The 15,945-nt window shown below is 42.3% G+C and overlaps 4 protein-coding genes across 10 annotated transcripts; all 4 read left to right on the forward strand.

The window, feature by feature from the left end:
* Positions 1-153: 153 nt before the first annotated feature.
* LOC132790486 (alpha-tocopherol transfer protein-like) lies at positions 154-1,265 on the forward strand. The gene is made up of 2 exons (XM_060799018.1): positions 154-458; positions 526-1,265. The coding sequence occupies exons 1-2, from the start codon at positions 154-156 to the stop codon at positions 1,145-1,147; spliced, it is 927 nt and encodes a 308-aa protein (XP_060655001.1). The 3' UTR covers positions 1,148-1,265.
* A 353-nt stretch (positions 1,266-1,618) lies between these two features.
* On the forward strand, positions 1,619-3,576 carry LOC132790485 (protein phosphatase PTC7 homolog). The gene has a single exon (XM_060799017.1). It carries the CDS (start codon positions 1,911-1,913, stop codon positions 2,871-2,873), a length of 963 nt encoding a protein of 320 aa, XP_060655000.1. The 5' UTR covers positions 1,619-1,910; the 3' UTR covers positions 2,874-3,576.
* Positions 3,577-4,207: 631 nt separating this feature from the next.
* On the forward strand, positions 4,208-15,610 carry LOC132789214 (GATOR complex protein Iml1). Of its 7 annotated transcripts, none has more exons than XM_060797073.1 (20): positions 4,214-4,498; positions 4,555-4,868; positions 4,936-6,008; positions 6,451-7,058; positions 7,404-7,541; positions 9,892-10,014; positions 11,135-11,567; positions 11,661-11,835; positions 11,894-12,091; positions 12,392-12,463; positions 12,711-12,775; positions 13,581-13,709; positions 13,768-13,974; positions 14,038-14,135; positions 14,195-14,350; positions 14,406-14,566; positions 14,625-14,790; positions 14,849-14,952; positions 15,008-15,063; positions 15,122-15,610. In XM_060797073.1, the coding sequence occupies exons 1-20, from the start codon at positions 4,447-4,449 to the stop codon at positions 15,462-15,464; spliced, it is 4,671 nt and encodes a 1,556-aa protein (XP_060653056.1). In that variant the 5' UTR covers positions 4,214-4,446; the 3' UTR covers positions 15,465-15,610. The 7 variants fall into 7 exon arrangements, with proteins under 7 accessions (XP_060653061.1, XP_060653056.1, XP_060653057.1 ...); XM_060797074.1 differs by lacking the exon at positions 12,711-12,775 and adding an exon at positions 13,162-13,226; XM_060797075.1 differs by lacking the exons at positions 12,392-12,463; positions 12,711-12,775 and adding an exon at positions 13,159-13,226.
* LOC132789215 (uncharacterized) lies at positions 7,559-9,643 on the forward strand. Its single transcript, XM_060797080.1, has one exon. It carries the CDS (start codon positions 7,678-7,680, stop codon positions 9,451-9,453), a length of 1,776 nt encoding a protein of 591 aa, XP_060653063.1. The 5' UTR covers positions 7,559-7,677; the 3' UTR covers positions 9,454-9,643.
* Positions 15,611-15,945: the final 335 nt, after the last annotated feature.

A 15,945-nucleotide genomic window follows, 5' to 3' on the forward strand; every position in this document is an offset into this window, starting at 1 on the left:
CTTTATTGGGTATATGGCCAACAATTAATGTTATCTCGAAATTGATAAACGACATAATCAAATCAGCAAATAAGTTTGCTGTACCCTAAGATAGTACCTACAAATAGTCGCAGTTCAATAGTCAATCGTTGCGGAACAGTTAACTTATTCAAAATGCCACCTCAGATACGCCCGATCTCTGCGGAATTGCAAGCCAATGCCACGAACAATCTTAACGAGGTCCCTGAACGTATCGAAGCTGATCTGGAGGCTATAAAGTCTTGGATCGATCAACAGCCCCATCTTAATCCCCGCACGGATGATCAGTTCCTGATCGCTTTTTTGCGGGGTTGCAAATACAGTCTGGAGAGAACCAAGGCCAAGTTGGATAAATACTACACTTTGCGCACCAAATATCCTGAACTCTTTAACATCACCAACGTAGACGATCCAAAGTTGCGTGAAATTCAACGGCAAGGGTAAGTTATTTTTAACTATTAAATGCTGAAGGTCGATTAATAATGAATAGTCATCTACCATAAACAGACCCATCGTCTACCTACCCAATCTATTGAATGGAGTTCGATTGGGCATTTTTCGACTTGGTGTTGTGCCTGCTGAAAAATACAGCATAGGCGAAGTAATGCAAGTCGGTCAGGTTATGCAGGAAATTGCTCTAATAGAGGACGATTATGCAATAATCAATGGTGTGATATTCATTATGGATATGAGCGGCGCAACTGCATCGCACATGTTTCAAATGACTCCGGGTCTGGCTAAAAAGATGACAGCGTTCTCAGAGGAAGCTTTGCCCATGCGACCTAAGGCACAACACTTTGTAAACACAATTACGGGCTTCGAGACGGTCTTCAACATGTTCAAACCTATGATGTCGAAAAAGCAGCAGGGTAGACTTTTTGTGCATAGTAAAATTGATTCGTTGCTGGAACAAGTTCCCTTGGAATACCTACCCAAGGAGTATGGTGGCCAGAATGGTTCACTTGCGGAAATTATCGCGGAATGGGATACCAAATTTGACGCTTATAGAGAATACTTTAAAGACAATGCGAAGTATGGCACTGATGAGAAACTTCGTCCCGGAAAGCCTATTGATTTCGATAGCATCTTTGGTACTGAGGGTTCGTTTAGAAAGCTAGATGTAGATTAGTATTTATGTACATTAATTATGGATTAGCAGCGGAAGACAGGGTATGTAAGTTACATAATTTTCTTAATTCTTTTTTGTAAAAAGTACATTGAATAAAAACTGTTTATGGGAAATCGAATTCAAACCCTTCCGCCAACTAACTTGCTCAGTCACTGTCTATTGGAGTTGTTATCGATAAACATTTAATAAAGTGTCAAAGTCACATGGTATGCGAGCTGTCAATAATACTGTTATTAACAGTCCCTTTGTAACGTTTAAATATACACCTGCTAAGTGCTAGAGATTCATAAAAACCTTCTATTATTTTATTTGAAGAACAAAAAGACTTAGTGCAGCTCAAGAAGTTTTGTTTTTCTAGCTCCGTTAAAAAAGTGGCATACATGTTTAAATATATAAGTGGATAACAAGTATGGTTGTGGTATATTTGCGATATGAAATAGTATATTTTGAGATTTGAATTGCGGTCACGCTGGCGACGTATGGCGACTTTGACGTATGGAAAAAAATGTATCACATAACACAGTCGTAGTTGTATTTTATTTTATTTGTTACTTAATTGGAACGTAAATTCGTTAAATTTGTGGCCAACAGGCAGTTAAAAACAGCCGTTGATGCCACCACCAATACCAACTACGTCACAGTTCACGAGACACACAAGTTAACTCCATTGTAAAATCGATATAATCTATATGTACGTATAAAACGAGCTTCGGATACAATTTAGCGAGCACGCGTTTCTTCGTGTGTATTTTGCGTTGCGACGATGCATTCGCTTAATTGGACGTCGCGTCTGATATCCCGGGCGTTACGTAGCAGCTTTTCGACGCTGCTCGATGCAACGACATCCACAACGACGGGTGCAACAACTACAACAACCAAAGGTGCTGCTGGAAAGGCAACTGCAAATCGATCTCCTCGACCCCGATTCGTTTCGGTGGTTTGTGGCTTTGCCAAGGACAATCTGCGACACAAGTATAAGCCAGGCAAATATGGTGAAGACTCGTGGTTCAAGGCATCCACCGATACAGCCGATGTGATGGGCGTGGCCGATGGTGTGGGCGGCTGGCGAAGTTACGGCATAGATCCAGGAGAGTTCTCCTCCTTCCTCATGCGCACCTGCGAACGCCTGGTGCGTTGCACTCACTTCAATCCGCAGCGACCCGTCAACCTGCTTGCCTATAGCTACTGCGAACTGATGGAGCAAAAGAAACCCATACTGGGCAGCAGCACAGCCTGTGTGCTGATTCTCAATCGCGAGACAAGCACTGTGCACACCGCCAACATTGGCGATAGCGGTTTCATTGTGGTGCGCGAAGGTGAAATCGTTCACAAATCGGAGGAGCAACAGCACTACTTTAATACACCCTTCCAACTCTCGCTACCGCCCCCTGGACATGGTCCCAATGTCCTCAGCGATAGTCCCGAGTCAGCAGACACCATGAGTTTCCCTGTTCAAGAGGGCGATGTCATACTGATTGCTACCGACGGTGTCTTCGATAACGTGCCCGAAGATCTGATGCTGCAGGTGTTGCGCGATGTGGAAGGTGAACGTGATCCTGTCAAGCTGCAGATGACCGCCAACACATTGGCCTTGATGGCACGCACTCTGTCGCTCAACAGTGAATTCCTTTCGCCTTTCGCTCTTAGTGCGCGACGCAACAATATTCAGGCACGTGGAGGCAAGCCCGACGACATAACTGTGGTGCTCGCAACCGTGGCCATGTGAAGATTGGATCATGGTCGTTAGTCCTACCCCCTCCCATACCCACTTTAGATGTAAATGTAATTAATTGTAGCTCGTACTCGTTTAGTTTATAGGCGTGAGAAAAGAGTTTGTTCGGTAGTTTTGTCTAAGTTTTAAGCTGCATGTTGAGATTGAGGACGCTACACACTCGATTGTTAGTTAACCCCCAGCCATAAACACATCCGCCCCACACACACTCGTCAATAATCCATACTCTTTTTACGAAATGAAGAAAAAAAGGACGCATCCTGGTGAGCGACCTACAAAAACCAATAATAAGTAAAGTCCGAAAGCGAAAATCATTTTGAAGCGAATGCAATGCCTTGAACTATATATATATTATATGAATAGTATAAGTAGAAGTGCTTTCAAAAACGAAATTATCAGCCGAAATGATCGTTGTCGTCAATGACAACGGTTACGACGAGTTCTAATCAACAACAATAATAATAATAATAATGTGCGACATGCAATACATACTTACATACCCACAATACCTACTCACACCCCCACACATACACATACACAGTTGAGGAAGTTGAAAGTGTAAAAGCTATGCAATTATTGAACTGAGGATTTATCCAGGCTACGACTGTCTACAAACTGTTAGTCAAATGTACTCACTGATATTGCGATTCAATAATAATAATAAAAACTGAAAAATTATTCAATGAAAAACGATAAACTAAGCAATGTCTTTTCCTTGATGATTCTTATAATGCATGCAGATGCATCGCATGCAATGTTTAAATTACTAAAGTACAAAGGTCGATTTGACAAAATCTTCGCTGACCGTTTTTAATTATGATCGGTTATTTCCAGCTTGATTTGGTACAACAACATCGGCAGCGGGCATTAATCGTAACTACTTGTTTTGCATGAGAATGGAAAGTTACCAGTCCAGATATCTGCAGCAGGAATTGTTTGATACCCTGCACTTGTTACATGCATTTTAAAGGGTGTGATAAATTCGAGCAAATGTAAAAACCGTTGGCAGAGGAAATTAATTTGGCTTAGGACTTCAGTGTGATAGCATCTGGTTAATTTTCATGGCCTGAAAATAAAATTTATGTGTATCTATAACTACAAGCATATATATACAGCATTATAATAGCTGTGAATGGGCAATAAATCATTAATTTTTGGCAACGAGTTGTACATTTTAAATTGCGCAGTCTTGTCACATCCAATAAGGGTGACCGGGTGCTCAATATGAGAATATACTATTTTACGTGCCGAATATACTACAATAAATAAATTCAATAGGGTATATTTGTATTTTCTGAAAAGGCGTCATTACAAAAGTGATTTGTGTGTCTAGGTTTTTCTTAAGGTTAGGTTAAGTCAAATATTTACATAAAATTATAAATGTATATGTACCAAAAATATACCTTTGCCAGCGCGCTTCTAACAGCTGTTGCGCAAAGCTTGACGTTTACCAACACTAAACTATAAGTGCGAAACACACTTCAAAACAAAAAGCAAAAAAACAACCTGATAGCTGAGCGAAAAACATATTCTTAATGCAGATGGAGTCGTAAAGTTCACAATCAAAATGAAACTTTACAAATTAAACACCCACACGAGGGGGTGCAACAAGTCTTACGGTAAGAAAGTGCACTATTCAAAGAGTTCTCTGTACTATATTGAATTGCATGTGCAGATGCCGATCTGGTGCTGAATCCACAGGATCATCCCACAGCCAAGGTGGGCGATGTGGTGGAAATTTATTCGCCCGAGGATGAGAATGGCACGCATCTGCTGCTCCAAATAACAGAACTCAACGAGCAGAGTAAAACCGGACGCAATGTGATAAGCATCGAATCGGGTATTGCCACCGCATTTAAGATGCGCTCCTATTCAAATGTTGTGATGCAAATTGTGAATCCAGCGGATGTGGCGCTAGACTCCATAGAGATAACGTTCAAGGATCAGTATATGGGACGCTCGGAAATGTGGCGCCTGAAAACGTATCTGGTAAGCAACAACAAACTAAAGTAGAACTGATAGAAAAAAATCTTCATTTTTAATTTATTGATAACAGACAAATACTTGCGTGTATGTGAATAAGAAAATCGACTACAACGACATGCAGATACGCTGTCAAGTGTACGAGATGTGGTCGCAGGGTGAACGCGTCGCCAGCGGGGTCATCACAGACGACACAAAGATCGTCTTCCGAAGCAGCACCTCGATGGTTTATCTCTTTTTGCAAATGTCCTCGGAGATGTGGGACTTTGATATCCATGGTGATCTGTACTTTGAGAAGGCAGTTAATGGCTTTCTCACCGAACTCTTTCAAAAGTGGAAGAAGCTGGGCTGCAACCACGAAGTGACCATTGTGCTCTTCTCGCGCACCTTCTATGCGGCCAAGAGCCTGGATGAGTTTCCTGCCCACATGCGAGATTGCCTGCAGCTGGACTACAAAGGACGCTACTACGAGGACTTTTATCGCGTGGCCATTCAAAACGAACGCAACGACGACTGGTGCACTGTGCTCGCCCAGTTGCGCAAGCTCTTTACATCGTATCAGGAGACTGTGCTGCGTTATCACGAGCGACAGCAAATGCACATTCCACATGCCACCAATTCAACGGCCACGCAGGGCAACTTCCTCGAAGTGCTTAACATATCGTTGAATACGTTTGAAAAGCATTATTTGGATCGCACCTTTGATCGCACCGGACAACTCTCGGTTGTGATTACACCAGGCGTGGGCGTTTTCTCTGTGGACAGAGAACTAACAAACATCACCAAGCAGCGCATCATCGACAATGGTGTGGGCAGTGATCTGGTGTGCGTCGGCGAGCAACCGCTGCATGCTGTGCCGCTGCTCAAGTTCCACAACAAGGACACCACGTTGACATCGGCCGACGATTATTCGCTGCCGCATTGGATTAATTTGAGTTTCTACTCTACAAATAAGAAGATTGCTTATTCTAGTTTTATACCACGCATCAAGTTGCCCATTTTGTCGGCGGTGGATGAGACGGATGTGGAGGAGAGTGAGCGCAACTTTCTCAGTTGCAATCAGTCGGAATATATACACAACTCTCTCTTCGATTATGATGCCTATGATGAGCAAATATTCCAGCCACTGCCGGCGCAGAGCACCTGGTAAGTTAAGAAATTTATACAAATTGAAATTGACTGATATATTTTCATAAGAATCCGTAAGGAGTCTATACTATAAAGCTTTTATAGGGAAGATGCTTGGGAAATCAGTTGTTGCGTATTGAAAACCTCATTGATAAGTCTTCAATGATGTTTCGGAAAAACAATACTTTTTATTGAAACCTTCAAATATTTCTTAAAATCATTTAGATATCTAATTGACTAAAACCCGAATTGAAACAGTTGTTAATCAGTGAATAAATATCATAGTATATGTCTTCCATTGCTAATTTTGCTGACTTCACATTTTGTGCAACATCTTGATTGAAAGTACATTGCTCTCAATATGCAATTTCTGCCAATTGAAAAAATCTCTTATATAAACAATTATTTTTAGCCTTATCACTTTAGCATTTAACCGATAAACTTTCCTTCTCTCCCTCAGCTCCCTGCAACGTGTGGTGCGTGCAAAGAAGACGTCGGTGCCCAGCTTTGAGACTTATGCTTATCGCAACAATGACTGGGAGAACTTGACACCCACCAAGATACCCAGTTTGCGACGCAAAATGTCCGATCCTGATATACACCACGGCACCTCGGGCATGTTGGCTGCCTTGACAGACGCCACCAACTTATCGGAGTCTTTGGCTTCCGAAAAGAATGCACGTCGCACGATTGTCAGCATTGCACCAATTGTGAGACCAGGACGTGCATTAATCAATCCCTTTGATCCGTCGCATGTTACCATTAAACTGACATCCAATCGTCGCCGTTGGACGCATATCTTCCCCAAGGGACCGACGGGTGTACTGATCCAACAACATCATTATCAGGCTGTGCCTGCCAAGTCGACGCCTGCTGCCAACTACAGTCGCCAGTTGCAGCACTCGACGAGCAGCAACAACAACTGCAATGCCAACAATAACAATGAGAATGATTACAACATTGCAGCTGCTGGCGAGCAATACGATCAGGTGTCGACGCACTCCTTGATGAGTCTCAGCAAATCGATTGCATCGCAGCAGTTTGTGATGGGCGAGGAGAAAGTGGATTGTAAGTAACGTAAAGGAACTATCCTTATATTCGGTTGTGTGTGTAGGATAGAACAGAACTAGTATACAACTATATATATAACTAGTATACATCAAGTAGAAGTATCCATGATTTATTTTTGTCCGTCTGTCTGAGACTATAAAAGCTAGAACAACTTGGTAATGGTTCCTCGTTTTATAACTATTATACAACAAGAAGATAACCATTCGTAAATAATCCTGTCAGAGATTATAACAGCTAAAGCTACTTAGTAGTTCCTCTTTTCTGAATTCTTTCCTTAAACAATTCCCCACTTTCTTGAGTTGTCTTTATGATTATTACTTACACAGCTTTTATCCGTTTCAGTTTTCAAGCGACGCCACAATTCGCTGCTAACAGCAACAGCTGCCGCTGCCAATGTGCCCAATCTGACGGCGACCCAGGCCAAGTCGTATCTGTGGGGTGCCACGGGGGAGCAGGAGTGGACGCCCGCAATTACTACGGGTATGTTTACATAGATTTAATTAAACCCACTTCATGTGCATCCGTGTTGGGAATCGTTTTCGAGATATTATCAAAGGGCGGGCAATTTAGTCCAACTGCAATTCGTGGCAGTTGCATTCCTTCATTCAGCTGCAGCATGAGACGTCTGCTGCTGCAGCTGCTCGTGGTTGCTGCAACGGCAGCTTGGCCCACGGACATTGTCCAATTATTGGATTGTATTGGGCGCAACTATCGAATGGAGGAGATTTGCATTATGCACAGCCATGGAGCTAGCAGTCCAGGCTTCATGAATGCACTGCATCTGCAATTGTCGCGTAACGAGAGCAACTACTTTCGGTTGCTGCCTAAGGTGATATCTACGGAGGAGTCAGGTGGACGTTTTAGCAGTTTCCTCAATGAGGGCGCGCTCTTTGTGATCTTTGCGCGAGATTCAAAGGATCCAGTGATTGAAATGCAAACGTTGCGAGGAAGAGGACGACGCTACTGCCGCACCTTATTTCTACTGCAACGTGCGGAGTCACGCAAGGAGCTGAGACCATTCTTTGAGCGATTGTGGCAACAGGGATTTCGCACTGCGCTAATAATGGTGGCACAACGTCGACTTTATCGCATGGATCCGTATCCCACGCTGCGAGTGTTGCAATTGAGTCCAACACACGATGAACGTTCGCTGTTTCCACCCACAAATCATTTAAATTTCAAGGGCTACAAGCTGCGCGTGCCCGTGCAGCTCGATGTGCCCGCCACCTTCTGGTACAACAACAAGGGAAAGGTGCAGCTGGAAGGCGCTGGTGGGAAGCTATTCTCGGAGCTGGTGCGACATCTCAACGTCTGTTTGGAGGTGTATCCACTTTATGTGAACGACTCGAACTACATGGATATGGGCGCTTTGATCAAACTGATTGTCGAGCAACGCATCGAACTGAGTCCACATCAGTTCACCACTTTGCAACGTTCCACGCTCGTGGATTACTCGTATCCCTTTCGTGTGGTGCAACGTTGCTTCATGGTGCCACGAGACAGTGAGATTCCACGTGCTCTATACATTTTGCTGCCCTTCAAGATGGAGTTGTGGCTCTGCCTTTTGGTACAAATGTTGTTGCTCTCCATGCTGCACTTGGCAGCGAGATATGTGAAACCCTGGGAGCCCGGCATTCGACTCTGGGCGCTAATGGGCGTGCCGGGTTATCGTAGTGCGCTGGTACCCGAAAGATCCTGCTGGCTGCGTTATCCTTGGCTGCTGTTGCTGGCCTCCATCTTTGTGTTTAGCGTGTTTGTCATTGTGCAGACGTATACCACGAAGTTGACTTCATTGCTGGCCGTCAGCCTGAGCAGCATCCCAATCCTCAACCTGCACTCGCTGTTCCAGTTGCCGTATTCCATCTTGGTGCTGCCCAGCGATGTGGATGCGATTGTCGATTCGTTTGGACACGAGCAGCAGTTTCTGCAGCAGTTCAGCTACACGAATTCGAGTGCCTTCTATGCGCAGCGTGTGGAGATGAGTCCGGGTTACATTTATCCCATTAGCACCACACGCTGGAGTTTTCTGCAGCAACAGCAGCGTTATATGAAGCACAAACGCTTCTGGTTATCGGATTTGTGCTATGGCACATTTCCGTATCAGTTTCAGTTGCGCATCGAATCGCATTTCAAGGATCATCTGCATCATTTTGAACTGCACGTGAATGAGGCGGGACTGAATGAATATTGGCGTAGTTCCACCTATCGTCGGGCAGAGAAATTTGGCTTTATACGCGACTTTGCCAGCATCGAGTCCTATGAGCAATTGCACAAAGTGCGTCCCATGGAGCTTAATTTGCTGGCCACGGTTTTCTATCTGTATCTGGTTGGGTTGCTCTTGAGTCTGGTCGCGTTTCTGTGCGAGATTGTGCCACAATTGTGGTGCTGTTAACGTAGTTGAAATATGACATTACTAACTGCACTCTTTTGTTTTAAGGCATTCGCAGTAATTATTTTTGGATTTATTAACTTATTGTACTTATTTTATTTGGATATCTCTCATTTTTAACACGAACAATCGACATGAATTTTGATACAAAATTTGAATTCTACTTACTAAATATATATTATATTATACTATATATGTCCATGTATATGTTATCAATGGCCAATTCACAAAAAAATTCCCGCTACTCCACCAAAACAACAAACCAACCCATCAAAAATACAAAAAAAAATTATCAAACTCTGCTGCAACGACAACAACAAAATAAAAACCCCCCAAAATTGGATATCTCGATAACGATCACAAATTCAAAATTCACAATAACCCAACGAATTGAATTTTCGACATCGACATTTTGAACAAATCATCGGCATAACTCTGTAGAAAATGGGAATGCAACGGGAAAACACATGAAACCGATTGTCGAAGTTGACCATAGTAATTTTGGAAGCTCACCGCTTGAGGCTACTACACCAGAGGCGGTCGGCAAAGGAAAGATCATCATAGGTTTGGCAACAAATAATCACAATTTTGTAAAAAGCAATGCATCCCACCTAAAACACACACACACACATACGTACACATCCTTGCATAAAACCTCACATACACAGACACCCAGTACATCGTAGAATTCCTAGACGAAAGCATAGCTATGCTTATGGTAGTGTAGTATTTGCACCCCACACCTGACTAAAGCACGCCAAAGTGGCTTTATCTATTACATGTTGTAGCTTAGCAAACTTAAACTTAACCAACATAACTATTATGAGGTTAGAATTGAACATAACCTTAAAAGTTTTTTGTAATCAACAGTAGTTTTTGTCAAATTAAATTTAACAAATTTCTTTTGAGTTTTTCTCCAAATTTTACATTTCATCGAAACTTGTATGCTTGTAAATTGTTGATCTGTTTAATAGTAATATAATATTTGAAATAATTGTAAATTATGTAGTTGTCCGACTCTAATGCATCCTTATATTTGACTACTGTAGATACCCGATAAATAAAAAAGAACTCAACTTTTGTAATTACCCGATACACAAAGCGCAACGTTTCCACTGAGCACATCCTGCATGCAATTGCATCCATCCATTTATGTAATTAAGTAGAATCCCCAGTAGTAAAACACCTCCACAACACACTCGTATATCTTTTCTGGTGGTTGTAAGGCAATACTCACCAGCATGTGGCATTAGATCCGTTATCCGTTTTCCTGCAATCTTTGTAACCCGTTTAATGTTTGCATGCTTTTCAGCCACGCCCACTGCATTTTGCACGCACATGCACCTGCTAATTTTTAAAAACTGACCACAAATCCTAAACAAACGCAAAATTGAAGCTGGTGTTAAATTGCTGTACACTTGGAGAACCTGGTCTTATATTTAGCTTGAGCGATTTGACATTGTGTAACTCTTTTTTATATCAACTATATATTTACTATACATATATTTAATACAATTTACTTTAATTATTACTTATTTTACTTTTGTAATTGTATCTCGTATCGGCGTTGGCTTTTTCTATTTGCGTACCTTCTTGAACACACTTCTTACCCAAAACTGCACGCTACGGCGTTCATTTTGCTTGAGTCCTTCTTACACATCATTACCACTGCTAACGCTTTCAGGCGTCGACTGGAAATCGCTGTCCATTCCCGCCTGCCTGCCCATCACAACCGACTATTTTCCCGACAAGCGTTCGCTGCACAACGATTATGTCATCTCCGACTACACGCTGCTGCCGGACGATGTTAATCTGGACTATGCTAGAAGTCGTGCTGTCTACCGCAAGCCTCTGTCCACTGAGGAGGTCTGCAAGGAGATTGTCTCGCAACGTCTTGCACAAGGCTTTCAACTCATTGTGGTTGAGGAGAAGCCAAGCGCAACGAATGGTTGCTGCTCGTCCAGCGGACCTGGCTGTGCTTTGACCAGCAATCAATGCAGCACAGTGTTGCCGCCATCCGCTGAGACTAGGAAAGAGTATCTGCTGTCCATTGGACGCATTTTTCACAAGATCTCGCTAACTGGCTCGGTCATCACCGTAACGGGATACAGACCCAGGTGAGTGTTGTGGATTTTCGTGTTATAGGTCAATTGTGAAGGTTATACGGTATTGAGTTTGGTATTTGTCTAATTAAATGTTTTCTTTATTAGACACCCCTATCCGCCCATCAATGTTGATTACCGTTATCGCTTCCATGCGCCGCAGCATGAGACCTATGAGATTTCGGGCGTTAACTTTACCACAGAGAAACTGGAGAACTTTAACTGGAATCACATGGATCTTTACATCTGCACACGTGGCGACGTTGATTATCCCCTAATGGATGTGAGTCTTCTCCTCCAAATTCCCTAGCTTCACAATTTTCAATTCCTTGTCCTTGCAGAGTCTAAAGTACTGGCGTTTTCGCATGTATTTACTGCCGCGTGAGAACATGGTTAACAAGATCGTTAGCTTTGGCAGTCAACGCTGCGATATCTTCACAGATGCCGTTGTCGACAATACGCGGGAACAAATCGATGACTTTGTGCGACTTATTGAGAACGTCAGCAAGTTGAAGCGACAAATTGGACGCAAAGCTCGCGTAAGCTGCAAAAACACTTTTAAATTAGAACGAATTGATTTTTATGTTGAAGGTTAACGATTAATTTTAGGCAGTTATCGTTTTGAATTTGATTGTTTTGTTTAAAGTGTTAATCGTTATTTCGATTTGCAGTTCTGCGTAGTGTGTTAACCAACACTGTTTTTGGGGGGCGCTGTCCAGTGCTCCGTTTGAGTTTCGTTGCAGTGTTGTTATTGTTCTTGTTGTTACTGACTGACAAAATGAAAAGTGTTGAATATGTTATTGTAGTGCTTACCGCTTACCTTAATCGTACAATTACAGGATAGCCCCACCACCCACAGCCTAACCAAGCGGCGACACAGTACGAGCATTATATCCAGGCCTCCTAACCAGGTTAACTATCCTTTACCACCAATTTACCAATCTAACGACAATTCTCTTTTTAATTTCGAATTGCGCACTTTTTTTGTTATTTCGAATTTTTTTGTTTTCTCTTATTCAACTGTTGCTTTCAATTTGCGAGCGCACGCTTTTATAATTTTCATAAATATTCGAATTGCGAAGAATATGTGTCCTATTTCTAATGTTCTTAATGTCTTTCAATGCCAACTCTCTCTCCTCCCAATGTCTGTGTCTGCAGGGACTCACGAATTCTCCGTTTCGTGAGCGCGTCGGCAGTAATCGGCTGCCCGAGAAAAGACCAAGGTTTTTATATCGTATCCAAAAACAAACATTTGTACATACTACCACATAACCTAGACTTACGCACACATTTACACACCCACACACACGAACACTCGTACACAATGATCTGCATCAGTATATGTATTGTCTGTATGTATGTATTTGTTTTACGGCACCAGCGAGCTGAGCTTATTTGTAATGTTTTAATTTTCTCTTCTCCATCCCTGGTGATTGAGTTTGTAGAGGCCTCCTACTATTATTATTGTATTTTTGGTTTGTGCACTTAGCTTGTAGTGATTTTTTATATACAAATTTAATTTAATGCCCCGGCTATTATCTCTTTTGTTATTTGTTTCTGTTTTTTTTTTTTTTTATCACACTTTAATTTGGTATTTGGCTTTCAGCAGCATGACACACCTACACCTAGAATCACTGAAAAGAATCATAATCTATTAAATGCACCGCAGCAAAGGTTTGTGCCACACCAGCGAACTCACAGCGAGTGTGACCAGAGAGCTGATGCAGATTTGCAATCTCTCCTCCTCTCTGGTTGCATTTCACTTTGGGCGCGCTAATCTATCCATAGTTAAAATCCCTAAATTGCATCCTGATCCCCCTACAAAACATCCCAGAAAATACATGATAACAAATTGGTATGCTAAATTTGAAGAGAATGAACAAGAAAGTGAAAGACTTGCACTTTAAATTTTTGGCTTTTGGCATTTGCACACTCACACACACATACACGACACACTCGCACACACACACAATTTCCCGCAAAAAATTATTTAGTTAAAGTTGACTAATCCAGCTTTTGATTTCACAGCATTAATGTGCGTTCTAAGCTCGAGGCAAGTCGCATTTCGCGTATCTTTCCTGGCACGGATGCTGCGGCTGCTGCAGCCGCCTCAAATGCTGCTGCTGGAGTCATTCCACGCGATGATCAGGACGATGGGTAAGTCTGCAAACAACATTGTTCGCTCTGTCATTGAAACTGTAATCGTTCCTTTTAGTTTCCCTGTGGATATCAAGTTCAGCGCCAATATCACACTAGCTGAGATCTTTGAGGCAATGAAGCATCCAATCACAGGTGTGGGTTACTTTGCGCAGACGCAATCGTTGCCCTCCTGTACCTTTGTTTCCTATGATGCACTTCTTTGGCTGAAAGCGCGTCTAAGCAATGGACGTCATCCCTTGGATATACTGGAAGCCATGCGAAAGTGAGTTTCTCTGACGAAACTACTTTTTGTTAAAAAGTAATTATAATTGTTGTATTCTTGCAGAGAGCACATGATTTGTCACGCATCTGGTGACTGGAGTAAGCCCATTATAGCCGGATTTGTCTTCTACTATGTGGTGCAGCAGGACAAGAATGCCAAAGGTTGGATTCATTGGGTCTCTTGTCAGCCATCGATGATTATCTTTTCTGAATTTTCACAGATTATGCGCCGCCTTTAAATGATTACAGTGCTTTCGTGAACGAGTGGCTGGAGATTGAGTTCCAAGGCTGCAGTTTCCTGTGGCATGACGAACCGTCTCCTTCTGAGGTGCCCAATTTCCTGCGCGACACAACTGCACCACAATCCTGGAAGACTAGTGAGTACCTTGATGATGTTAGCGAGCGTGTGTAATCTTATTTGAATGCTTGCAGAGCGTGTCTATCGTCAGTCGCATTTGGAGATCGATGTGAATCAGAAGAGTGATCGCATGGAGTGGGGTCATGTGAAGCATCATACGGTCATGCAGCCGGGATTTGCATTTGAGTTGGTCGTCGAGTGGGTTACTTCCTCGGGACCCATTGTCTCCGATTTGGTAATGTGCCACAATTTTTATTGATTGCCAACTTTTGTTAATAAGCGTTTTATTGTAGATCTCTGGCTGGATGCGCAAAGCGATCCATTGTAGTTATCAGCTAGTGTCTGTACCGGCTGATCCTATGGCTGAGCCATTTACCAAGAAATCCGATCCATTACGTGGACCTATTTTCATTCCACTGTGCGTCACATTCTTGCCCGACGGTGCTGCGCTCTTCAATGGTATGATTACTAGTATCACTTTGACTGATTTTAGCTAATTATGATTGTTCACTCGCAGAATTCCCGGAGGAGAGCAGAGCGGATCGTATGCTCTTCTTGCAGGAGGCAATTTTGGCAAGATTTGGCTTCTTGCCCTGCGTGCTGGAGGAAACAAATAAAGATGTAAGATAACACCTATTAAATTAATTTTACTGAGTTAATCGTTGCATTTTTGCAGCTCCCCAAGGAGTATCAATATGTGCACTGCACTGGTAACATGTTTGCTCTAATACGGTAACTATCTCGATCGGCACAATCTAAACACGGGCTAAGAATTCAATTTGCATTTCAGCTGCGCCAGCAACAAGAACCAAGTGGAGTCGCCTAGTCGCCAGGAGGCGAATGTGACGCGTTGTGTCTATGGCCACACCAACAACACGAATGTGCCCAAGAAAGTGGGTTTCTTGTGGGCCTGGAATCACATGATACCCAACAAGAAGTGGAAGGCGTTAACGATTAACAATTCAGAGAACGGTGAACTTTTTCAGCTGAAGATGCTGAAGGATTTCCGAGAATTTTGCTCGAACAGTGATCAACGCCTAGCCAACTTTTGGGCAAATTGCCAGGAGCTGAAGCGCAAATCTAAGAAATTTGAATACAACAATAATAACAACGATGACTCCAAGAATATATAAGTTATTTATCGGTCATGATCTTAGTTATTTGTTAGCCTTTAAATGTTAAACATTGAATACATCAAAGGAAATGCAGCGAGATTAGCCATAATTATTGTTACTCTATAAGAATAGAATGTTAAGAATAAAATATTTAAAAAAAATTATTCAAGCGACTTTTGTTTTCAGTCTGGGTGGGAAGATAAACTTTTTCACTTAATTTAAATTTGGCGCCGCTTTGGCTTTAAGTGCAAAAAAATTGCAGCATACTTTTGGGAGATGTATTAAAATTTCATTGGGACACAAAAGTAATGCGGCTACTTGCTGCTGATTTCTGTTCGCCTGGTATTTCAGTTGGTAATTTATTCAAGCGACTTTTGTTTTCACTCTGGGTGGGAAGATAAACATTTTCACTTAAAGCCACTTTGGCTTTATGAAGTGCAAAAAAATTACAGCATACTTTTAGGCGATGTATTAAAATTTCATTGGGACAAAAAAGTAA

This window comes from Drosophila nasuta, chromosome 3 (genome assembly GCF_023558535.2).
Source record: "Drosophila nasuta strain 15112-1781.00 chromosome 3, ASM2355853v1, whole genome shotgun sequence".
NCBI lineage: Eukaryota > Metazoa > Arthropoda > Insecta > Diptera > Drosophilidae > Drosophila > Drosophila nasuta.

Coding starts and splice junctions, on each gene's coding strand:
- LOC132790486 (XM_060799018.1), top strand. CDS start 154: ATGCCACCTCAGATACGCCCGATCTCTGCGGAATTGCAAGCCAATGCC. Junction 459..525: donor CGTGAAATTCAACGGCAAGG/GTAAGTTATTTT, acceptor TACCATAAACAG/ACCCATCGTCTACCTACCCA.
- LOC132790485 (XM_060799017.1), top strand. CDS start 1,911: ATGCATTCGCTTAATTGGACGTCGCGTCTGATATCCCGGGCGTTACGT.
- LOC132789214 (XM_060797073.1), top strand. CDS start 4,447: ATGAAACTTTACAAATTAAACACCCACACGAGGGGGTGCAACAAGTCT. Junction 7,059..7,403: donor GGGCGAGGAGAAAGTGGATT/GTAAGTAACGTA, acceptor TATCCGTTTCAG/TTTTCAAGCGACGCCACAAT. Junction 7,542..9,891: donor GACGCCCGCAATTACTACGG/GTATGTTTACAT, acceptor ATAACTCTGTAG/AAAATGGGAATGCAACGGGA.
- LOC132789215 (XM_060797080.1), top strand. CDS start 7,678: ATGAGACGTCTGCTGCTGCAGCTGCTCGTGGTTGCTGCAACGGCAGCT.